This window comes from Daldinia vernicosa (assembly GCF_022497035.1).
Source record: "Daldinia vernicosa strain CBS 139.73 unplaced genomic scaffold F5Y00scaffold_36, whole genome shotgun sequence".
In the NCBI taxonomy this organism is placed as follows: Eukaryota; Fungi; Ascomycota; class Sordariomycetes; order Xylariales; family Hypoxylaceae; genus Daldinia; species Daldinia vernicosa.
Genome location: NW_025953952.1, coordinates 31,655 through 51,606, shown reverse-complemented (window position 1 = coordinate 51,606; position 19,952 = coordinate 31,655). Strand labels below are relative to the sequence as shown.

Below are 19,952 nucleotides of genomic sequence, written 5' to 3'. Positions count from 1 at the left end.
TAGCTAATTGCAACCATCAGTATTCATGAGAGAGTATATCGTAGATATTTCGATAGGCACGTCTGGTGTATAGGTCCTTTTGTGTTATGTTTTGTCTTCTATTCTGTTATTGCGGTCTATGTTTGGGGTAAGTTGATTTTGCTCTTCGGTCTTTCTATTGTCCCTATAGGTGTGAATTATCTAGAACTTTGTTTATATTCTAGAGCTCTCTGCATTTCTATATCAATGTCGTTGTGAAGGCTGGTCTTAGGTGCTTAATAAGAATTCTTTCTGGCAATGGTGTATCGTGGTCAAAGATAACCTAGGTACTCGTATATTTCGTTGATCTTCTTCCCGCTAAATCACGGATGCTTTCCCCATCAAGATGGTTGTTGCTTTAAGATGTTCTTGTCGTATTCAGTTCTCTCTCCTAGCTGGGACTGTATATCTGGTTAATCCACAAACTCACTTTTTCAGCGACGACTTCACTATGTCCTGTGTCTTATTTTAGCTCTTTTCCCAGTACCGGGTTGAATTGTATTCGCTTACTTATGCAAAACGCGTGAGGGATGTTTCCTTCATCTACTATGAGTCTCGTGCGTTCGACTTGCTTCTGTCTCTTCTGGATGAAGTCATCCCTGTAGTGATTTGCAACCCAATGGTCGTGTTTGCCAAAGAAGAAAAAGAATTTCGGTATGACCTTGTCATGTGTCTCTGCTTCGTGAGCGATTTCCCATAATTCTTCGTCCCAGCGGTCCTCTCCGATGACTTGCATTTCGTCCATGCCCATATGCAGCGCCTGCCATACCCCGTCCCGGCTCTTGAGCCAACGCGTTGTTACTTCTGCTCCGTGGGCGGGGAATCCCATTACGCTGCGCACGATCCACCGGAGGGCTCCTTGGGGTAACAGGTGCAGGAATGCCTGCGCAATCCGGTAGGCATTGTCGCCCAATATGGGAGTTCGGCGTAGCAAGTCAAGTTTTTTCCCGCTTGGAGAGTTTGATATATGGTGGATAGTCGGGAATAGGAGGATTCCGGAACCGAGATTTAAATGCGGAGCTATATCCGGGTCGCGTAAGAGCTCATGAAAGAGCTCCAGGGCAATATAACTACCTACGGAATGTCCAATGAGTAGAACCTCGTCGTACGGAAGATCTTTGCGCGGTCCTAAGTCGACGCGTAGCCTCTTTAGGGTTGCAAGCGTATGCTGGATTTGGTCCTGGAGGTTATACGGTGTCCTCTGCGAAGTGAAAGGTTCGTGGTCATCGTCAAGGAATCCGGCTAGATTCTGGCCGTAGATGTGAAAGCGTATATGCTCAAGTGATTTCGCCTCATCTAGGAGTTCTCGGAGAGTTGATAGGAAGGGCTCATAGTACTCAATGAGTCCCGGATTCCCGGGGATGAAGAATATGAGGATATCACGGGATCGCGAGTCCTCGGGTCCGGGTCCGTTGTCGAGCGAACTCGGAGGAAAGGTTAGGAAGCGAGTAGTGGTCATTAGAGTCGTGGTATTAGGTGGTGTCATGTCATATACGGACTGCTATACTAACGGGGTTTGAATGGATATTCTATTGGTCCCTATTGATGGTATATGGAACCTTACAGGCTTACCACAAGCTCGTAACAACCAATAGCCACTTGCAATGGATGGATGTAACTTCATAGGTACCTAACCTTAGGTAGGTACCTAATATATGTAGCCACAGGAAGAATCCTAGCCACAATTTCTTGTGGCTCGTTTTCTAGTTGAGTCCGCCTTCTAAGGCAGATCTGTCGTTATTAGAAAGTGCTACGAATACATATTAATAATTGGTAGGTAATTGGTCTGATGTCTCCATCCGAAATGCACTAGACAGCCCTAAAAGAATATTAGGTAGGTTAAGTACATAGTAAGTACCGACATATAGGCGGGCTGTCCTACTTTTATTCACATGCTCACATGTGCGCACTTGCAAGTTGCAGACTTTGGACCTGCCTTAAACGAACCAAGAGGCACGTGTCGTCATTGTCAGCCTAATCGTAGACTTACATCTAGGTAGGTACAGGTAATCCGACGCAACCGCAACTGCAACCGCAACCGCCTACCACTTAAACTACCTGTCCGTTTGCCCTGTCTGCTTACCTATCAGCCTATGTATCTGCCTGCGTGACCTAAATTCAACTAAACTCAGCCAGTCAAATCTTCTTTTCTTCTTAGTGCAAATCCCACCCACCTCTAAAGCCACGATGCTCTTGTTATAAACCCACTTCATGTATTCTTATCGAATGCCCTCTATCTACCTACTCTAATAAAAAAATGGTGGCATAATACCTCTTACGATAATTTCAATCACCATGGATATCGAAATTTGATACCGCATCATTTATTCTTCGGAATTGTCGGTAAGTACCGTACCTTGATATATATATATATGTATATTTAGGTATCTAGGTAGGTATAACTATGCGTATTCCGTCTTATCCCACACTGCACAAGTTTGCCAGTCTCTCGGTTTCAAATGAAACCTAAGAATGTTGACTATTCTAAGCTCCCCGCCTTCCGCCTTGCCACTAGTCATCTTAATCCACTTCAGTTCTCTTATGTCCGTGTACTCATCGCCTCGGCTCTAATCTAACTAGACTTCTACTTTCCTAGGATGCCGATGCGACCCTACAACCGGTTACTCGTGACAGTCGACCGCGGCGTTTGAGGTCCTACCATCTCTTACCCTTCTCAACCCGCTTAAGTCCTACAACTTTCGTTATTCCCCTACGACGACCTCCCCCCTCCACATACTATTGAACTATTCTCTACCATCGTACGCCGTAGCGTTGTCACCATGAACTCCGCAGAGCTCCGGCATCCACTATTACCCGGCGATGCCTCGAAACCGACAACAGCGGCCGGTATTTCCGGACCGATCCTAGATTCGAGCAGCGCTCACCCTGCAGGCAAGGCTAAGTATGGCCGCTTTAGGGCGTTCCTGCGTGCTATCTCCGTCTTCGTCTATTTCGCAAGTGGCTGCTTGACGTATGGCCCCTCCTCGTATAGCCTAGGTAGGAAGAGGGATCTTTCTGACATGTGTACAGCATACACCTTACTCAGATCATCGGTTCCCCATTATACTACGCCAACCGCGACCTCTACTATGCGTATATGTCCCTGACCAAGGCATCTTTTGGCCTATTGATAACCACCATGACCCAGTGGTGGGCGCCTACGTTGATAAGAATGAGCGGCGATTCTTCTGTTGCCGGGCAGCTCAGCTTGGCGCCTGATGGCAGGGTCCAGTGCGCTTTTCCGGAGCGCATGGTTATGATCGCGAACCACCAGGTCTGGGACCAGATTGATGGCCTGCGCCAAAGAACGTGAATGGCTGACAAGTACGTTTTGTCGCAGATTTATACCGACTGGCTATATCTGTGGTGGGTTGGATATACGAACAACCCTCACATGCACGGACATATCTACATCATCCTAAAAGAGTCTTTGAAGCGAATTCCCATCCTTGGACCGGGCTGCATGTTTCTCGGCTTCATCTTTATGTCTCGCAAGATGGCCGTCGATCAACCTCGTCTAGCCCACAGACTTGGGAAGTTAAAAACTAAGCATACGGACCCTGACGGCAATAGCTATTTGAACCCAATGTGGCTACTCCTTTTCCCTGAAGGGACTAATTTATCTGGGAACGGCCGAATCAAGTCAGCCCGCTGGGCCGCCAAGGCTGGGCTGAAAGATACGGAGCATTTGATGCTGCCTCGAAGTACCGGCATGTTCTTCTGCCTTAACGAACTTAAGGGGACCGTGGATTATGTGTACGACTGCACCGTAGCCTACGAAGGCGTTCCGTATGTTCTGCTCTTTGCTATTCTTGGTGCTTCTCTGTCATCTTAAGTAACTAACATGCCACCTAGTCGCGGGAAATACGGAGAAAACTATTTCACCCTATCGAGTACTTACTTTCAGGGGCGGCCTCCTAAATCGGTAAATTTCTACTGGAGGCGGTTTGCCCTAGCGGATATGCCATTGGATAACCAAGAGGATTTCGATAAGTGGCTTCGTGAGCGATGGTATGAGAAGGATGCTCTGCTCGAGCAGTACGTTTCTACGGGCCGATTTCCAGCAAATCCGACCGGCGTTAAGGGTCATATCGAGACGGAGGTTCGAACTCAGTATTGGTGGGAATTCGGCAAAATCTTCGTCATGCTCGGTTCGTTTGGGTTGATATTTAGTTTCTTTTTAAGAACTCTGCGTACCCTCGCACGTGGTTAGTCTACCGATATCGAGCCCTTGCTTGCTAATAGATAATCTGTGCGGGTATTGCGTAAGGAATGGTAAGAGAGACGAAGAGAGAGTTATCCTTAAATACCAGTGACGACATGAATCAATGATACCATGAAGAATATGTAACATAGGGGATGGGAATTTCGGATTGGGTTGGCGAATGCATAACTAAACTTTTGATAGCCTGATATTGTAAACCATGTCGATTAATGGTTTAAGGCATGATGTCTTGTAGGAAATAGGTAGTGAATATTATTATATCCTCTTCATTAGTGTAAGTACCTACGAAGTATGAAGATTTTGGTACGATGTCGACGATCACGTAAGACGCACTGTGACATGAGCAATCTACGGGAAGGCTGGGGTAAACAGGGGCGCTTTTACGCAAATTACAGGTAAGTTGATAGAGCGGCTATTAGAAACGATGATTATTGATCGTGAGAATTGATGATATGTTTCACTAAGAAAGTTGAATCTGGCGCTGGCTTCTCGCACTCTCCTTAGTAGCCTCAATGATTTGTAGGACATCTCTCGCTTGCGATGCCGGAACCGGCAAATCCTCTTCGCGATTTCGAACAAGAGCCTCTCCAAAGAGCTCAAAGAGCTTGCTGTAGGTTTCAGGCTCCACATTCGGACAGTCCTGTACGCGAAAACTGCCGTCATCGCCGACAAGAGTAAGTTTCCCATTCCACTCCGGGCTCTCTCGTCCAAAATTAGCGTCGTCCGTCTTCATGCCGGAACGGAGCTGTGGCTCTTGCGTGTCGAGACCCTCCTTGCGGTAGCTACCTTTGGTACCCCTGATCCAGAATCTCGGCTGCCGCGCCTCGACGCTCGCGCTGGCGATACGCACGAAAACGACTAGGCCGTTATCGTAGAATAGCTGCGCGGTGACGCTGTCGGGATCTATATCCGGGTTCTGCGGGCTGAGCAGGAGGCCGTCCCGCTGGCTGGCTAGGATGCCGAAGACGCTTCGTGGCTTGCCGAATAGCACGTATGCTTGGTCGATCAGGTGAGTGCCTAGGTCGTAGAGCGCCGAGCCGCCTTGGTCCATCCCGAGCGTGCCCTTCCAGGTAGACGGCTTCTCTAGCCGGAAGCGGTCAAAGTGCGTTTCGAATTCAACGACTCGACCTAGCGTGCCGTCGGCTAGGAGCTTACGCACGGTTAGAAAGTCGCTGTCCCATCTGCGGTTCTGGTACACGCAGATCAGCCGACCCTTTTCTCTGGCGAGCTTGATCAGGGCGTCTGCCTCGGAAACGCTCGGGACGAAGGGCTTCTCTACGAGGACGTGCTTGCCCGCTTGGAGGGCCTGCTGGGCGAACGAGAAGTGCGTCTCGGGGGGAGTGGTGATGACGACCACGTCGAGGTCTGCGTCGGCGAGGAATTGGTCCAGAGAGGTGAAGTGCTTCACGTCGGGATGATCACGCGGGGCTGACTTTCCTGACTGGCTGGGGTTGCGCTGCAGGATGGAATGGAGGTTTAGGGTTGGTGTGATGGTGATGAATGGGATGTGGAAGACGGTGGCGGATAATCTGGGAGGTAGGTAAGTGAGTGAGTGAGTGTGCTAACATATGAAATGAGTAGATTGTCTTACCCGTAACCGATGACGCCGACGTTGAGCGGCTGTTTGGTGGTTGAGCTGGCCATGATGTTCCCTTTTGAAGATTTATATATAATAATATAACTAATATATACCTAATATATGTGTAGACACGTGTGGTTGATATGTATTTGCTTGTGTATTGGTTTCAAGAAGATGAACGAATACCTCCTGAGGACATGACAAATGACATGCAACTTTGGGGAGAGTCGAGTCATTTAAATATTTAGAGATAGATTCTACCTACGATCTATTACGTACCTTGAGACGATCTAACCTAGTGATCTTTCGTCATCTAAAAAACTGTTCACTAGGTTAGAGACGTTATAAAAAACTTACATGCTGCGTGATGCTTTCACGATTCACGATGCTCTGCTCCGAATGGTCAACTGTTAAAGTTTCCTATTTCGATCATTAGCGGGCCGAATGGTTCCCATTTTACGTATTCCGTACCTGTTTCGGTGTTAATTCATACTGTATATAGAAATATATCTATAGTGTACCTAAATCTGTGGCTTTATGTAATATTGAATATTTGAGATACTGTGCGAAGTTGGACGGAAGAAACTGTTCGGTACTCGGACTTCCCCATTATTTTATTTTCTATTCTTTTTTTTTTCTGTACCGAACTACGGAATAACTACATACATACATCATCGGATCAAAACCTCATACATCCCTGCCTTTTTCTTCTAATGACGACAATCATAACGATGCTAATAGAAGTTACAACGATAGAAATTTGAGATGGTATAATCGCACGTCTGTTGTTTGCATTGCCACTGCGAACTATATCGTGAAAAAGGGGAGGGGTCTCGACTGCTTGATCATGGGGTGAATTGGTAGACGAGTATTATTCATAATATTTTTGAGTCTATCTACAAAATCTTTATTCTAGTCTTTTGATCTAGACTACCAGAAGACTAATACCTATTGGCTATCATCCACTTTGTATAACCGTTGGCGCAAACCATGCCACTCTTGCGACTTCGTTGCATTTACTTTGGTAACGTGAATCGCGACGAACGAGAGTTGTAGCGGCTGAGAAATTCCAAGTTGGAAAAGGAGAAGATTAAACTTGAAGATGATGTTCAGACGGAGCTTTCCTCATATCCGCCAAGGTCTGCTCGTACAACGCTGTCAGAGTGTGAGATCTTTTTCTCTCACTTCCTGCCGTCGCGAGATCCTCGACGCCTCTGTACTTCCCGAGCGCATTCTACCCGAGTACAAGGAGAGTCCAACCTCTTCTCTGCTGTCTTTACAATGGCCAGAACCGCCGCGGAATATCCTCATCATTCCAAAGCTACATGATCCTAAGGTGACTGCTTCTGCCATCTCATTTGCGAACCATATTCACAGCGAATACCCCGATCTGAATCTCGTGTTTGAGCGCCGAATCGCCTCTACTATGCACGAGTCCCTGTCTTTTCCCATCTACACATCTGATCCAAGCCTGTTTCCTCGCAAGATTGATCTCATGACCACCCTGGGTGGCGATGGAACCATTCTACGCGCAGCTAGCCTTTTCAGTCTACATGCGTCCGTGCCTCCCATCTTGTCATTCAGTATGGGGTCGCTAGGCTTTCTAGGCGAGTGGAAGTTTGAGGAATTCAAACGCGCTTGGCGTGAAGTATACATGAGCGGAAGCCGTGTTGCCGTATCCGACTTGCAGGGCCCCCATACGCAGTTTGCTACCAACGGCCGGCCTGATAAGGACGAAGGCCGTCTTCATAGCAACTGGGAAGGCCTCCGCGGAAAGAGCATGGGTCTTACTCGGTCTAGCAAGATCCTTCTGCGTCATCGGTTAAAGGTTGGAGTTTATGACGCCGCGGGTGTCAATATAAACGAGCAACTCATACCCAACCCGATCGTCGAGCCGTCGCAGTCCACCTCGACGACACCTATCGATCCAGAGCTCGTAGGGAAGAATGAAGGACAAGACGGGTCCCGACCATTCCACGCCGTGAACGAACTTGTTATCCACCGTGGTCCAAATACGCACCTTGCCATTATCGATGTCTATGTGAATAATCACTTCTTAACGGAGGCGGTGGCCGATGGGATCTTAATCAGCACGCCGACGGGGTCCACGGCATACTCACTCTCCGCTGGTGGTAGCATTATGCACCCCTTGGTCAAGACGCTGCTGATCACTCCAATATGCGCTCGCAGTCTCAGCTTTCGGCCGCTTGGCCTCCCCTTGAACACCAAGGTAGTCCTCAAGCTGAGCGAGAAAAACCGTGGACGCGAACTTGAAGTCAGCATCGACGGCAGGCGAAGGGCTGCTGTAACCGTCGGTATGGAGATCCGCGTTGAAGGTGAGACCGTTGGCCGTACCGCTGGCGGCAGCTGGGCTGGGGGGGTGCCTAGCGTTATTAGGTCCCCTGTCAAGGGCGACGGCGGGAGAGATGGAATTGCGGAGGATGACGACGGGTGGGTTGGTGGATTAATCGGCCTGCTTAAGTTCAACTATCCATTCGGTGACGGTCAATGAAAATCATGTCTGTATTGGGGATCGGAATCTGAGTTTCATAGCATGAGTACGTACATATTGGCTAATAATGGGTTCGTTGGGAGACTCGAGGTAAGGTTATCTTGAGTATGTTAGGTCTTGTCTAACCCTTTTCCCACCCTCTTTGCCAAGAATTCGGTGGCTACCTCCTGGATGCCTCAGATATCTTTCATCGCATTTACAGATACCCGAAAAGAAATAACGTCTTCTGTCTCAAAATCTCACTGTCGCATTGATATTGTCTGATTTGTCTATGCTTCCTTGGATACCGTGAGCTGAGTGCAATTTAGCAGCTACCTACATAATCTACAAAGTTACAGAGCTAGGAGGTATAATTATCGCATGTACTTGATCGATCTATGTTGATGCGTGTCCGAATAGAAGGCGGGTAAGCAAAGCTTACTTTAACCGTCCGCCGATGGTTATATCCTCGTCGCGTTGACCTAGTCTCCAGCGGCGCTCGACTGGTTGATTCCCAGGGGAGCTTGAAATCTCTGTGCTCTAGGTACTTTCTGGCAGAGCTAGGCCTTCGCGCCTGTGTTTGTGTCTGTCTGTTGGATCAACACCCAAAACAGTCTTGTCTCCTCTCCCTCCCTCCATGTTGCTATATACGAGCGGGATGAAAAGTCCCACCTTGTTACGTATTTCCCGAAACCCTCCACCTTGAAATCTCTCGCCTCCTCCCACAGTGATATCCTCGAATCTTTTAATCCAGATAACCGCTAGCCTTGAGTGCGGTTTTGAGGTTTCTCGCTATATCTTGTTGAGTAGACGAACTCGACTTCGATGCAACCTTAATCGTATCCAAGATGTCCTTGGTGTTCGCGCGCAGGTATAGCCGGGCTGTTTCCTTCCACAGCGACATCGCACTGGTTCCGGAGGCTAGGTCTTGGGTTGTATCATCCGCCTTGATTGTCTTGACCCAGGGTAGCTGGGCAAACTGCATCGTAATGCTTCGAACGAAGATATTGTAGGTGTCCGACTGTCTCTTTTCTTTGACGCGCTCCCGACCGGGCTCGTTGTACCACGGCTCCTCGCAGAAAATCATGGCCTGTATGCTGACAAGCACCTGGAGCAGAGTAGACTGGTCTCCTCTCCACGGCTCCCCATGCCACGTATTGAGTAAGGAAAGGCAAACTATAAAACTCTAGCGTTAGCAAATATCTCGTCGCGAATTCTTTTCGTAAGAACTTTATATAAATCCCAATTTCGAGTGCAAGTCTGAAATGTTTGGTAGTACCACTTACTTTTGCCATCATGGTATAAATTTGGGTTGAAGCGCCCTTTGCTGGTATTGGGCGTCTTGAAAAGCACCTTTGGCGGGGAATTAGGGTAGTCGAATGGGCAGAACAGGTCGAACTCGAATAAGCCGTGCTCGTAAGGTGTTTGCCGAGGACCGATGATCAAGACTTTCATGATATCGAGCCGGGAAGATCCGTGGCATACGAAGATGCCTTCTGGTAGCGAGCTCATTAGTGTGGTTATCTCCGTGACCAATCTCTTCATACGCCCACGTTCCGGAAATAGAGGACCGTCTCTACGTGCCTCCTGCGCGTAGGCGAAGTTGCGTAGGACCGCGTCGTCGGGGACGTCTCTGACGCAGTTTTCGCGGTGCCACTCAGAAAAGTTGATATCCGGTTTGTCTTCAATAACATCCATGGCTGTTTGAAGTTGTTGCATGTTTGCGACGTGCCGAGTAGATATCTCGCTTACACGTTGGCTAAGCTTTAGTAACTTCTGTCCTTCGGATCCCTGGAATCCGATAGGAGTGCCCTTAGCATACCGGAGGAGAGTCTGTAATTGGGTCGCCATACTGCCTAGCAATTCGATCAGAGGCTTTCCCGTGTCCCTCGGAACGATTCTACCTTTGCTCTTCTCAGGGCTGAGCGAGGCTTCTAGAAGATTACCCCCATCTTCGTAATAAAGGGTACGGTCAGTGTATACTAAGTTTGCTGTTGCTGGATGGCTTCCTAGAGCGTCGAAGAAGTCCAATACTGAATCGTGAAGTTGACTTCTGGATGATATTTCGTCAATAGAGCCGTTGCTGAGCATCATTGCAGAGTGTTCTAGTAAAGGGCTGCGCGAGATTATGTGTGATAAAAGGCTAGGCGGGGAGGCGTCGAACGGTGCTACCCTCTTGCAAGATGGTAGCAAGAGAGCTAAGAGCCTGAAATGAATTTCGTGGGTAGGGTTCTCTTTAATGTCTATGGTCCGTTTTTGAATCGATTGCTTAGGGTGATTTCTATACTGACCAAACTGACCAAAGAAGGAAGAATGAGGAACACTCCCTTCACCGTAACCGACTCCATTCCCAGGGGCTGGCGAGCGAGGTCCCCGTATCTTGTCGAGTACCGTAGCTTCCTTGATCTTTACCTTTCCTCGAACCCTTTTGAGCACATAATTAGCTCGAGACTTCGACTCTGACTTCGACTTTGGGGCTTTCCAGCCGCAAGCGAGAGCCCAGATTGCGGCTAGTCTGCCATCATCACAGCACCACTGCACAGTGGTATTCATTTCGGCGACCTTGAGGGTAACCCCTGACCCGTTCGTCATAGTGGAATGAATTGCTTTCCCACAACCGAGACATGTGACTACTGGGCAGGACTTTTCTTGACATTTCAGACCAAGGCTGACTTTCCCACCATTATCACCAGTCCATGTTGCCGTCATATTTATGACATCTTCGGGCCCCATAGTCTTCTTTTTATGGCATTCGGCACAGGCATGATTAACGAGCCCTTGGACGAATAATCCTAGGGGCTTCAAGTCGGCGAGAGTCTCCTCGATCATGGCTATATTTTCGGGAGGTTGCTCTATGTCCGGTGACTCGGCGCTGTCTTCGTCGCTGTCCTCGCTGTTATCTTCGAGGCTTAGGCCGTCTATTTCCATCTTTTCGCTTTGAGACCCCTGACCTGGTGGCTGATAGGGAGAGAACATCTCCCCAAACTGATTCAATGGAATGAACTCCGGCATAGCGTGAAATGGAATGGGAATGGGATAGTAATCTTCCGGTATTTGCTGGTTATACATCAGTCCAGGTTGGTTATTCAACATTGGAGTTTGTTCAGACCCGGCTCCTAAATGGAGATGCTGTGGGTGCTCAGCTAGGGGCACGAGTGGATGGTTGCCTAATAGAGGATGAGGCTGGTGCATATGGTGCATAGGTGAAGCACCTGCAAAATGTGATGGTACTGGAACCCATGACGAACCCGAGGCATCACTTGAGGCTAAAGGGGGAGCAGGCTGTGTGTGGAGATGAGAAGGGCCCTCTGGGTATGGTGGAAACCATGAGAAAGACGCCGGATGTTTATTGGTCGACGTGCCCTGTCCTTGAGATGATCCGGAATGGCTGTGCGATGCCATAGAGCTATAGCTCTTGTGAGGATGTATGCTACCGGATGAGTCGATCTGGGTGAAAAAGCTTCCAATGGGATGTTTATTTGTTGACTTCTTTCCCGCCGGGGGATTGCCTAGCGCCATTGCCTTTAATGAGACCACTGAACCCGGTTGTGCAAGAAGAAATGGATTCAGCAACTGTGCGGATGGCTTGCTCGAGGATGCTGGTGCGTATCCAGGTGCGTATCCAGGGACAAATGGATTCTGAGACGGTATCTGCAAGTTGCTGTTATCTTTTTTGGGAAGGGTTGCAAACTGTTGGTTGCGTGGCCCATGCGATTTGGACTGAATTGGATTCGACGATTGTTTCGCCATAGTTGAGTTGGGGGCCTGAGACGGCTTGCCGTTATCAACTGACTCTTGGCCTTTGTTATTTAGCCCGAAACAGCTGATCCGGGAAGAGATATCCTTGATATCTTTTAAGTTGGGAGCCATTACGAATGTGCCCCGTATGGCTATCAGGCTGTAGCGGGATTCATTCAGTTAGGGAATGCAAGTATCCGTGTCTGTGTTACCGGCTGGTTATATACGTAGGTAGGCAGGTAATATCAATACCTAAGGAATGATATGGGTTGGGCGCTTATAAACGGAAAGGTATTGTTGGTTTTGACGTGACGGCCTTTTTGCGGTATCTTAAGGCACAAGGCGGAGACACCGTGTAAAATGATGTGTAAAATGATGTGTAAAATGATATGGTCGGGAAGAGGGTAAACACAAATAAGCTACCGGTTGTCCGAGTAGTTATCCGAGTAGTTATCCCAGTAGGATAACTCGCGTTAGTACGAACAAGAAGATGCTTGCTGGTACGTGAATACGCGTGAGTCAATATTAACGGTACGCGTCTTCTTCTTCTTTCTGTCCTCGTGTTTAAGACTATTTGATACTTTATGGTTCTCGCACTGAACTTGGCCTTTCTAGGCGGGGTACAGTAAGGTATCCTGTGAGCAGGTAAATTAACATATTCCGTCTATTGGACCCAGAGTTAAATAAAAAGTCAGCTTTGCCATGTGTACATACCTTTAGCACCCTCCTACGTTTCCACTAGAAACGGAGGGGAGAGGAGTCAAACCGTAATGTTCTCGAAATGTAAAAACATAAGGGGAAGGGTAGGTAAGTAAAAAAAAAAAAAGAGTAAGGCTTGGGTTGTGAGAAAAGACCTACGTGCGGGCTTAATGCAAGTATGGCCTGTAAATTTTACTTTTTGCAATGTTTGGTAAAGGATGTGAAAACGTGAAGATACAGTCTTCACCAAGGTATTTGTGTGGATTTATCAAACGAAAAATAAAACAAAATAAAATGGGATAAGAGCTCGAGTCAACCACCCACATGCCGTGTTGTTGCTATGGACTTGGGATCTTGGGATGCCTTCCATGACGGTAGGTACTAGAACGATAAGGCTGAGCTTTAGCACACATGTGAGTCCTATCTATGTGACGCACGTATTTGTTTTGTTCCGCGTGAGGTAAGTACCGGTATGGTGTTTGTCTACCTACCTACCTACCTAATGTGATGGTATCTGCGTCCTTGACACTTGTTTGCACTTAGGTTGTTTTTTTTAATTGTACTGTGTTAGAAGGGGGATATATGTACTTAGGTACGACGTAGGTATCTTGGATAAGTTTATATCCATTTCCCATGCAGTGCAGGTTGTAAAATAGCATTTGAATTTTTTAAGATATATTTCAGGTTATTATTGCAGATGTAAAGACGTGAATAGGTACCTTATATGTAAGGTATGATATGTCGATGTGTCGATGTGTCGATGTGTCGATGTGTTGGTGTATGTACGGAATACCTAACTTAGATAGGTACGTACTTTACGTTACGTAGTAGTACCCACCTCAGCCGCAGCGGGGTAGATGATTTACCCCAAAACACTTCCAAGTCTGCTTGTGAGGGTTGGAGGGGTATGTACCTAAGTACCTTATCTGCCGGACTTAGGTCATCGAATTAGGTACAATACGTATTGTATTGTACTTAGGTACCTAAAGCATGGTCCTGTTAGGTACGTAAATAAACTGTTGCTATGGAAGTATCTCCATCAACTTTACTTCGTCAAATTACATAATTAATAAATCGACCTTGAAGAATCATCTATCATTCGTAGACCACATTCTTAGACCGCATTCCTAGTGCGATCAAATAAAGCTGCCAAGAATTTGATTCCCTTGTTTTTTGGACGTGACATCGCTCTATTCCTAGCGCCACTTACGTTCACCATACCCAATCTGATATATATATTTCTTGGTTTACCCTTCACAACCTGTCAATTGCTCTTCTTCTAATCTTCAATCAACAAAGACCTTTGGTATATTTTACTAAGCACCGTGACTTTCCTCTCCAAACACCTCTACTTTTGAGCCTACCTACCTTTCATTGCTTTCATTATGGATTTCATTAATAAGATCGCGGGTAACAAGGACGAGAAGGACGAGAAAACCCAAGAGAACGAGCAGCAGAAGTCCAACACCGGGTTCATGGATAAACTCAACTCCATGGCTGGTGGTGGTAAAGACAGCGAAAAGAGTGAAGACGCCCTCGATAAAGGTACGTGGGTTCATCATTATCTGGGCTGTCATTCTATCTAATTTAACTATTTACGTAATACTTGAATTATACCTGACATGTCGCATATAGGGATTGATTGGGTACAAGAGAACATACTAGGTCAAGGAGACCAGAGTAACGAGAGTGCTGTTGAGCAAGCCAAGGATGAGCAGATCTCCGACTATATTCGCGCCCAGTACAAGAACACAACAGGTTCGGACCTCCCAGTCAAGGACAAGGAACGCTTTTGAACGCCTAGTGCATTGGGAGCTACAGGTACAGAGCTATATATAGCACCAGCATGTATTCGAGATCTATGCGAGGGTATGAGGAATGTTAAGTGTGCGTGATGAATTTATTACGAACTTAGGTTCTCCTACTGTGCTGATCCCACACAATGGATCAGGACATAGTGATATAGAATAGAACTATTAGAACAAGTCAAGACTGCAACTTATTTCGGGCTGCTTTGAAACTCTAGGTGCTTAATCTAGGTAGTTAAATGACCTAAGCTAACTCATTGTAAATAGATTAACAAGGCCTCGCTAGCTTGTAACGTGATAGTTGCTTGCCCATTGGAAATAGATAGAGACTCAGTGCTCTCAGTCCCGGCAACTTTGCAGCTACCGTCAGTAAATGTCTGTCCTCCATAAGTGACCTTACCACCTTGGTCTACTCTGGACATGGCACTCTCTGCCGTTAGTCTTTTGGCCTTTAAAGAGCTTCCCGATAAACCGCCAATGCTAAATGATTGGCTGGAACGGCTACCGCTCCCACTAAAGTAATCAGAGTTGTATAAAAGCGCTCGTAGAGGCGTGCCGTCGGAGCTAAATGACACATATGCTGCGTAGTTGTTGGTTCCGTCGTCGAGAGCTGTGAGGTAAGATGCCTTGGCTAATAACGCAGTTGCCGCATACGCACCATAGTAAGGCGCCCCCATGCTATATCTTCCCCAGAAGCAGTATTGGCAATTGCCAACGGTTCCGTGGTGGAAGTACGTTCTTGATATATTACTGTAACTGGCGCGGAGGACATAATCCATGGTCCACAGCGCTGCTCCGAAGGTAGGTGATACCCCAGCAGCTCCTCCTCCGGACACTATGAGAAGTTTGATTAATATCGCACGACACGACTTGGGTAATCGGGATAGTATATACCTGAGTTGGTCTCGCCGAAGACGTATGGTTTGCCCTCCTTCAACGCGGCTGCCACGTCGGCGTCGAAGACATGCAAATTGCTGGAGATGCTTTTATGGCTCATCAACGAGTCCACGCTCCCTCCCGGATAATTGTGATGAGCGTATGTCTTGACATAGCTCTTGACGGTTGCATTTTCTGTTGCGATCAACTCCGCCGCACCCCAGGTTGGGGGAGAATCGTTGGAGTTGCCAGCTTGGATGATTGGCGACTTTTGGACGGCTGACCCAACCGATAAAGCCCAATTATTCTGCGAGGCCGCATCTATAGCCGGAGACCAGCCGCCGGAAGCAATAGGTTGACCGTTCCTGGAATAGTCTAAGAGAGAATCAGCTTTGTTGATAAACTAATGAATAGATCGAGACAGAGTACGTGAACGTACACTCCGGCTCATTACCCAGTTCGATAGCAAGCAGGTTCTTCACCTCGGAAATTGCAATCTTTGCCGCATTGATCGTGTTTTGGATATTATTTTTACCCCTATTCAGTCCTACTACCACGCTTCCCGCGTAAGATCCTGCTAGGGTCAAGAAGCTCGAGCCATATGTCAAACTTGCAGGCGCATCAGCTGGATTGGAAACACTGTACACGACGTAGGCCGAAGTTTGAGAGTCATATTGGGCTCTATCTTGCGTGGTTCCTCCAATGCGTATCGGTGGCCAAACTCCCGTCAAGTCTTTCCAATTGGAAAGGCACTGGTTCGTGGCGGTCACATTGGAAAAATAAGATGGGAAGGCAAAGAACTCGAAACTAATAAGGGATTTGGTGAGTATATGGCGGTGATAGATTAATCTTTTTCTCTATGACTTACGATATGCCAACTGGTGCAGGGTCTAAAGGTGCGTATCTATATCCTCCTGTGTGTGCCTGCTTGGGGACGGTAAAAGTCACCGCTGCGATCGCGCTTTGGATCGCAGCGAGGAAGAGTATCAAATTTCCGAAATGAGAAGCCATTATGCTGATAGAAAATATAGACCATGCATGTCGATCATACTCATACTTATATCCTGAGCAACTATTAGCCTATTTATTAAATACGTCGAGCATCTAAACGAGACGTCGACCTGATTAGGTGACGGATCCTACATCGCTTGCATTAGCTCTGGATGAATTTAGAAGTAGACCGGGGGGATGTTATATGCGCGCTTCTCTATACAGCTGCACTGCTACATATTCAAGGGTTAAACCGAAAGCCGCAGGGACATGACGGAGGGTAAACGTGACGGTATAGATCTTGGTGATAATAAATTTCCACCAATAAGCAATGACCCAGTAATGAAATCGAATGAGATTCAACCTTATTGCCTTTTTACTGTAGGGTCTAGAAGTTAATCTATTAGTATTCTATTCTAAGGAAGATTTCGCTATTGGTATACTTCATAACAGTTTTGAGATGGCTGGCTGGTCGTAATAGCATGATCAATCTCAATAGTCGACTGCTGATAATGAATTACCTATCACGCCAGGATGCCTTATGATTTATATTTGAGTAGGAAAGGCACCGTTTCAACGATATCCCAGTCATCCTCCTTTGAAGCGTCGCCGTATACCCTGACGGCACTAGTGATGAATTTATATGTGCCTTCTGGGATGATGGTCCCGTCATCCAGTATACCATTAAAATAGCTTCCTCCTCCATTCCGGGGAACTAGAGATAACGGGTAACCTGGCAGAGAACCAATAATTTCGTACCCTTTCCATTTAGTCGTTGGCAGGCTTGTGGCAGTTACGGCTATGACGTCGGCGCGGAGTTCTGGCACGCCTAGGGTGGGATAGACGACGAGCTTAGGGTAGACGACACCACTAGAGCTACTGTTACTCCCGGGGCGATTAATTGTAAATGTGGTATTTGCGGCAACCGGAATATTGAAATGACCGTCGGTATTGGTAAGGTAAACCCCTCCGTCATAACCAGACTGAACGACGGGAGTATTGTATAGGCTACCGAGGACACCTAAATATGGCAGCACTAATGACTCTGATTTGGTGCTATTGATGGTTATATAACCACTGTAAACAGGTAGCAATGTTGCGTTCAAATTCTGCGGTGGCGAGAGTATAACCGTGACCTCGGAAGTTCCGCCTGCGGGCACTGTGATCTCATCGGAGGCGAACTTCACTTCAGCCCAATCGTCTGCGGTAGGATTTGGAAATGAAGTGCTTTTAAGGACGGGTCCAGAATTATCCGCGAAGGTGTACGTTGTTAAAGCTTTTGCGTGCCCAAGAACATATGTCACATCTTCGCTGGCGGTGTTCTGAATCGTAAAAGTCCTCTCGCCGACGAAGTGGTCACTGTCATTAAACGAGATGCTGCTTTCATTGAAGATCGTATATGTATGTGCAGCATCCCACGCCTGAACAATACCCGCTCCCTGTTGTGCGACTGGCGCGAGGATGTTGTTATGCGCGGTCTCACCGTCAAACCAGACTTTGGGCTTCGCAGTGGCAGAAACTAAACTACGGAGAACTTGAGGATCTCGGGTCCCGCGGGCTTCGGATATAAGTGCGAAGATAGCCGCGAGTAGAGGAGTTGCCATCGAGGTTCCCGATAGAACAGCGTAGCCACCCAAGGCTAAGGGATAAGTCGATAGGATGTCGCCACCCGGGGTTGTGACTTGAGGTTTGACTTGGACCTCCTGGGTTGGACCCCAACTACTTGATCTGCTCGTATATCCACCAGTGGTCGGGTTATCCAGATTTTGGATATATAACCCTGCGGAACTCCAGTCGTTGATATCTACAACGATATCTTTCCCTTCATTTAATAGCGTTATAAATTCGGCGCCTTGAGTAGAGGATATAGCCCCGACACCCTTTATGGATTCATTGGCGATCCATATATCTGGAACTTCCCTGATTATGATTTAGTTACGGGTAACTCCACTCAGGGGAAGATTCGAAGCTCAAACCACACGGGCTTACCTATTCGACTGGCTATACCATAATAAATACTGGCTTCCCTTCGCCGCAAGATTCGCAGCCTGAATTTCGGCGGTGCATTCTGAACCTGAAGTTGGCATGCGAAGTAAAGAAACCGTGTTGGATAGATCTGGAGTATCGTCAGGCAGTGGCTGACACGCGTCTGTTTCCGAAGCCGTATTATTGCTTGCAGGCCATAATCGTAAAGTAACATTCGTTTGATAAGAAGGGCTACCAAACCTGAGGCCGAAACGTTCGGGCCGAGTTGAATTTCCAACAGTGAAGGTAGCCGCTTTTATCAGCATCGGGAGAACGATATTCTCAACAGAGCCGACGGCCGTGACATTGACACCGGACGCCGGCGTGGACGGGTACCACAGGCCCAAATTTCCCGAATTTCCGGGAGCCACAACAACAGGAACACCGGCAGCAGCGATACGCGAAGCGACAATGGCCCACGGGTCTGAAGCCCAGCCAGAATCATCACCGGCCGAGCAGGAGATGATGTCACTTCCAGCCTCAAACGCGGCGTTGAATCCGGCAATCAGCATCTCGTTAGTTGTCAACCCTCCGCAACCCGTCGCCTTATACATGCCAAGCTTGACTCCGGGCGCAGCCCCTGTAAAGTTGTGCTCATTAAGCTGAGCGGCGATTATTCCCGCAACGTGAGTCCCATGTCCGACGCAGCCATCGTACGGGTCCGGATCCGGGATTGGAACAGGCGACGTATCGTTATCTCCGTTAAAGTCGTAGCCGTATTCAACGAGACATCCTTCACCAAAACAGCCGCCAAGGGCTGGGTGCTTATAGTCGACGCCCGTATCAATCAACCCGATTCGTAAACCTTTACCCGTGTAGCCTTCGGCAAGGAGCTTGTCGACCTGAGTCATGAGGTGAGGGGTGAATATTCCATCCGTGACTTCTTGTCGTTTAACACGTCGGAGGAACTCCGTCACGTTGCTTCCGGTTAACTTCGTGTTAGGCTTTGGAAATGCAATCTTGCGAACTGGCCAGATATTCTTGACTCGTGGTTTTGAGGCGATTTTTATCGTATCGGCTTCGATATCCGCAACATCACCCCTGAGGTGGAACGACGCACCTTTAAAGAGCTGGAATTTTAAGTCCATCCGGTGCTCCACCTCAATGCCGTCAGCTTTGAGATCTCGGTATAATACATCTGAACCCTCATTGTCTTCGAATTCGACAATGTACGCCCCTTTTACGATAGACTCATCCGATATTGCCGTGCCATTAGGGGCCGCGACAGCACCAGAAACGAAAGCTTGAGCCCAGAGAAGGGCCACCAATGCGGGTTGTACTCTCATTGCGAGTAAAGCTGAGAATACCGGCTATGCTGCTGTAGCACGGCAAACAAAAGGGGTAACCATTACAGAGAAACTTGCCAACGAAGAGCTATTTAAACCTGAGCTCCCAAATGGCACCTCAAGATCGAACGACTATAGGTTCTTAGTATTCCGCCGCCAAGCTAGAACTTTCCGGAGCCCGGCCTTCACGGTATGGACATGGGTAAACGGAGGACGT

General features: G+C 47.7%; 9 protein-coding genes across 9 annotated transcripts; 4 read left to right on the top strand and 5 right to left on the bottom strand.

Annotated features, from left to right (window-relative positions):
• Positions 1–69: 69 nt before the first annotated feature.
• On the bottom strand, positions 70–1,736 carry F5Y00DRAFT_122182 (uncharacterized protein). The gene is made up of 2 exons (XM_048004067.1): positions 529–1,736; positions 70–474 (listed from the first exon to the last, which is right to left on the bottom strand). Exons 1-2 carry the CDS (start codon positions 1,502–1,504, stop codon positions 410–412), a joined length of 1,041 nt encoding a protein of 346 aa, XP_047863096.1. The 5' UTR covers positions 1,505–1,736; the 3' UTR covers positions 70–409.
• Positions 1,737–2,407: 671 nt separating this feature from the next.
• F5Y00DRAFT_122111 (uncharacterized protein) lies at positions 2,408–3,228 on the top strand. Its single transcript, XM_048004065.1, has 2 exons — positions 2,408–2,410; positions 2,615–3,228. The coding sequence occupies exon 2, from the start codon at positions 2,799–2,801 to the stop codon at positions 3,123–3,125; it is 327 nt and encodes a 108-aa protein (XP_047863095.1). The 5' UTR covers positions 2,408–2,410; positions 2,615–2,798; the 3' UTR covers positions 3,126–3,228.
• On the top strand, positions 2,614–4,512 carry F5Y00DRAFT_241876 (acyltransferase-domain-containing protein). Its single transcript, XM_048008426.1, has 2 exons — positions 2,614–3,807; positions 3,874–4,512. Exons 1-2 carry the CDS (start codon positions 3,332–3,334, stop codon positions 4,229–4,231), a joined length of 834 nt encoding a protein of 277 aa, XP_047863094.1. The 5' UTR covers positions 2,614–3,331; the 3' UTR covers positions 4,232–4,512.
• A 4-nt stretch (positions 4,513–4,516) lies between these two features.
• Positions 4,517–6,187, bottom strand: F5Y00DRAFT_241875 (oxidoreductase). Its single transcript, XM_048008425.1, has 2 exons — positions 5,835–6,187; positions 4,517–5,772 (listed from the first exon to the last, which is right to left on the bottom strand). The coding sequence occupies exons 1-2, from the start codon at positions 5,885–5,887 to the stop codon at positions 4,704–4,706; spliced, it is 1,122 nt and encodes a 373-aa protein (XP_047863093.1). The 5' UTR covers positions 5,888–6,187; the 3' UTR covers positions 4,517–4,703.
• Positions 6,188–6,483: 296 nt separating this feature from the next.
• On the top strand, positions 6,484–8,584 carry F5Y00DRAFT_241874 (ATP-NAD kinase). The gene has a single exon (XM_048008424.1). The coding sequence runs from the start codon at positions 6,925–6,927 to the stop codon at positions 8,332–8,334; it is 1,410 nt and encodes a 469-aa protein (XP_047863092.1). The 5' UTR covers positions 6,484–6,924; the 3' UTR covers positions 8,335–8,584.
• Positions 8,585–9,058: 474 nt separating this feature from the next.
• F5Y00DRAFT_254094 (uncharacterized protein) lies at positions 9,059–12,183 on the bottom strand (the record flags this gene model as incomplete). The annotated part of the gene is made up of 2 exons (XM_048010131.1): positions 9,059–9,489; positions 9,600–12,183. 2 exons carry the CDS (start codon positions 12,181–12,183, stop codon positions 9,059–9,061), a joined length of 3,015 nt encoding a protein of 1,004 aa, XP_047863091.1.
• Positions 12,184–13,785: 1,602 nt separating this feature from the next.
• On the top strand, positions 13,786–15,107 carry F5Y00DRAFT_241871 (uncharacterized protein). The gene is made up of 2 exons (XM_048008423.1): positions 13,786–14,295; positions 14,386–15,107. Exons 1-2 carry the CDS (start codon positions 14,136–14,138, stop codon positions 14,544–14,546), a joined length of 321 nt encoding a protein of 106 aa, XP_047863090.1. The 5' UTR covers positions 13,786–14,135; the 3' UTR covers positions 14,547–15,107.
• F5Y00DRAFT_271287 (glycoside hydrolase family 79 protein) lies at positions 14,570–16,445 on the bottom strand (the record flags this gene model as incomplete). Its single annotated transcript, XM_048012769.1, has 4 exons — positions 14,570–15,393; positions 15,453–15,809; positions 15,874–16,241; positions 16,303–16,445. The coding sequence occupies 4 exons, from the start codon at positions 16,443–16,445 to the stop codon at positions 14,813–14,815; spliced, it is 1,449 nt and encodes a 482-aa protein (XP_047863089.1). The 3' UTR covers positions 14,570–14,812.
• Positions 16,446–16,711: 266 nt separating this feature from the next.
• On the bottom strand, positions 16,712–19,853 carry F5Y00DRAFT_241867 (subtilisin-like protein). The gene is made up of 3 exons (XM_048008422.1): positions 18,414–19,853; positions 16,868–18,344; positions 16,712–16,812 (listed from the first exon to the last, which is right to left on the bottom strand). Exons 1-2 carry the CDS (start codon positions 19,733–19,735, stop codon positions 16,964–16,966), a joined length of 2,703 nt encoding a protein of 900 aa, XP_047863088.1. The 5' UTR covers positions 19,736–19,853; the 3' UTR covers positions 16,712–16,812; positions 16,868–16,963.
• Positions 19,854–19,952: the final 99 nt, after the last annotated feature.

Coding starts and splice junctions, on each gene's coding strand:
- F5Y00DRAFT_122182 (XM_048004067.1), bottom strand. CDS start 1,504: ATGACACCACCTAATACCACGACTCTAATGACCACTACTCGCTTCCTA. Junction 475..528: donor CCCTCACGCGTTTTGCATAA/GTAAGCGAATAC, acceptor AATAAGACACAG/GACATAGTGAAGTCGTCGCT.
- F5Y00DRAFT_122111 (XM_048004065.1), top strand. CDS start 2,799: ATGAACTCCGCAGAGCTCCGGCATCCACTATTACCCGGCGATGCCTCG.
- F5Y00DRAFT_241876 (XM_048008426.1), top strand. CDS start 3,332: ATGGCTGACAAGTACGTTTTGTCGCAGATTTATACCGACTGGCTATAT. Junction 3,808..3,873: donor GTAGCCTACGAAGGCGTTCC/GTATGTTCTGCT, acceptor CATGCCACCTAG/TCGCGGGAAATACGGAGAAA.
- F5Y00DRAFT_241875 (XM_048008425.1), bottom strand. CDS start 5,887: ATGGCCAGCTCAACCACCAAACAGCCGCTCAACGTCGGCGTCATCGGT. Junction 5,773..5,834: donor GTCGGCGTCATCGGTTACGG/GTAAGACAATCT, acceptor CCTACCTCCCAG/ATTATCCGCCACCGTCTTCC.
- F5Y00DRAFT_241874 (XM_048008424.1), top strand. CDS start 6,925: ATGATGTTCAGACGGAGCTTTCCTCATATCCGCCAAGGTCTGCTCGTA.
- F5Y00DRAFT_241871 (XM_048008423.1), top strand. CDS start 14,136: ATGGATTTCATTAATAAGATCGCGGGTAACAAGGACGAGAAGGACGAG. Junction 14,296..14,385: donor TGAAGACGCCCTCGATAAAG/GTACGTGGGTTC, acceptor TGTCGCATATAG/GGATTGATTGGGTACAAGAG.
- F5Y00DRAFT_241867 (XM_048008422.1), bottom strand. CDS start 19,735: ATGAGAGTACAACCCGCATTGGTGGCCCTTCTCTGGGCTCAAGCTTTC. Junction 18,345..18,413: donor TGGTATAGCCAGTCGAATAG/GTAAGCCCGTGT, acceptor AATCATAATCAG/GGAAGTTCCAGATATATGGA.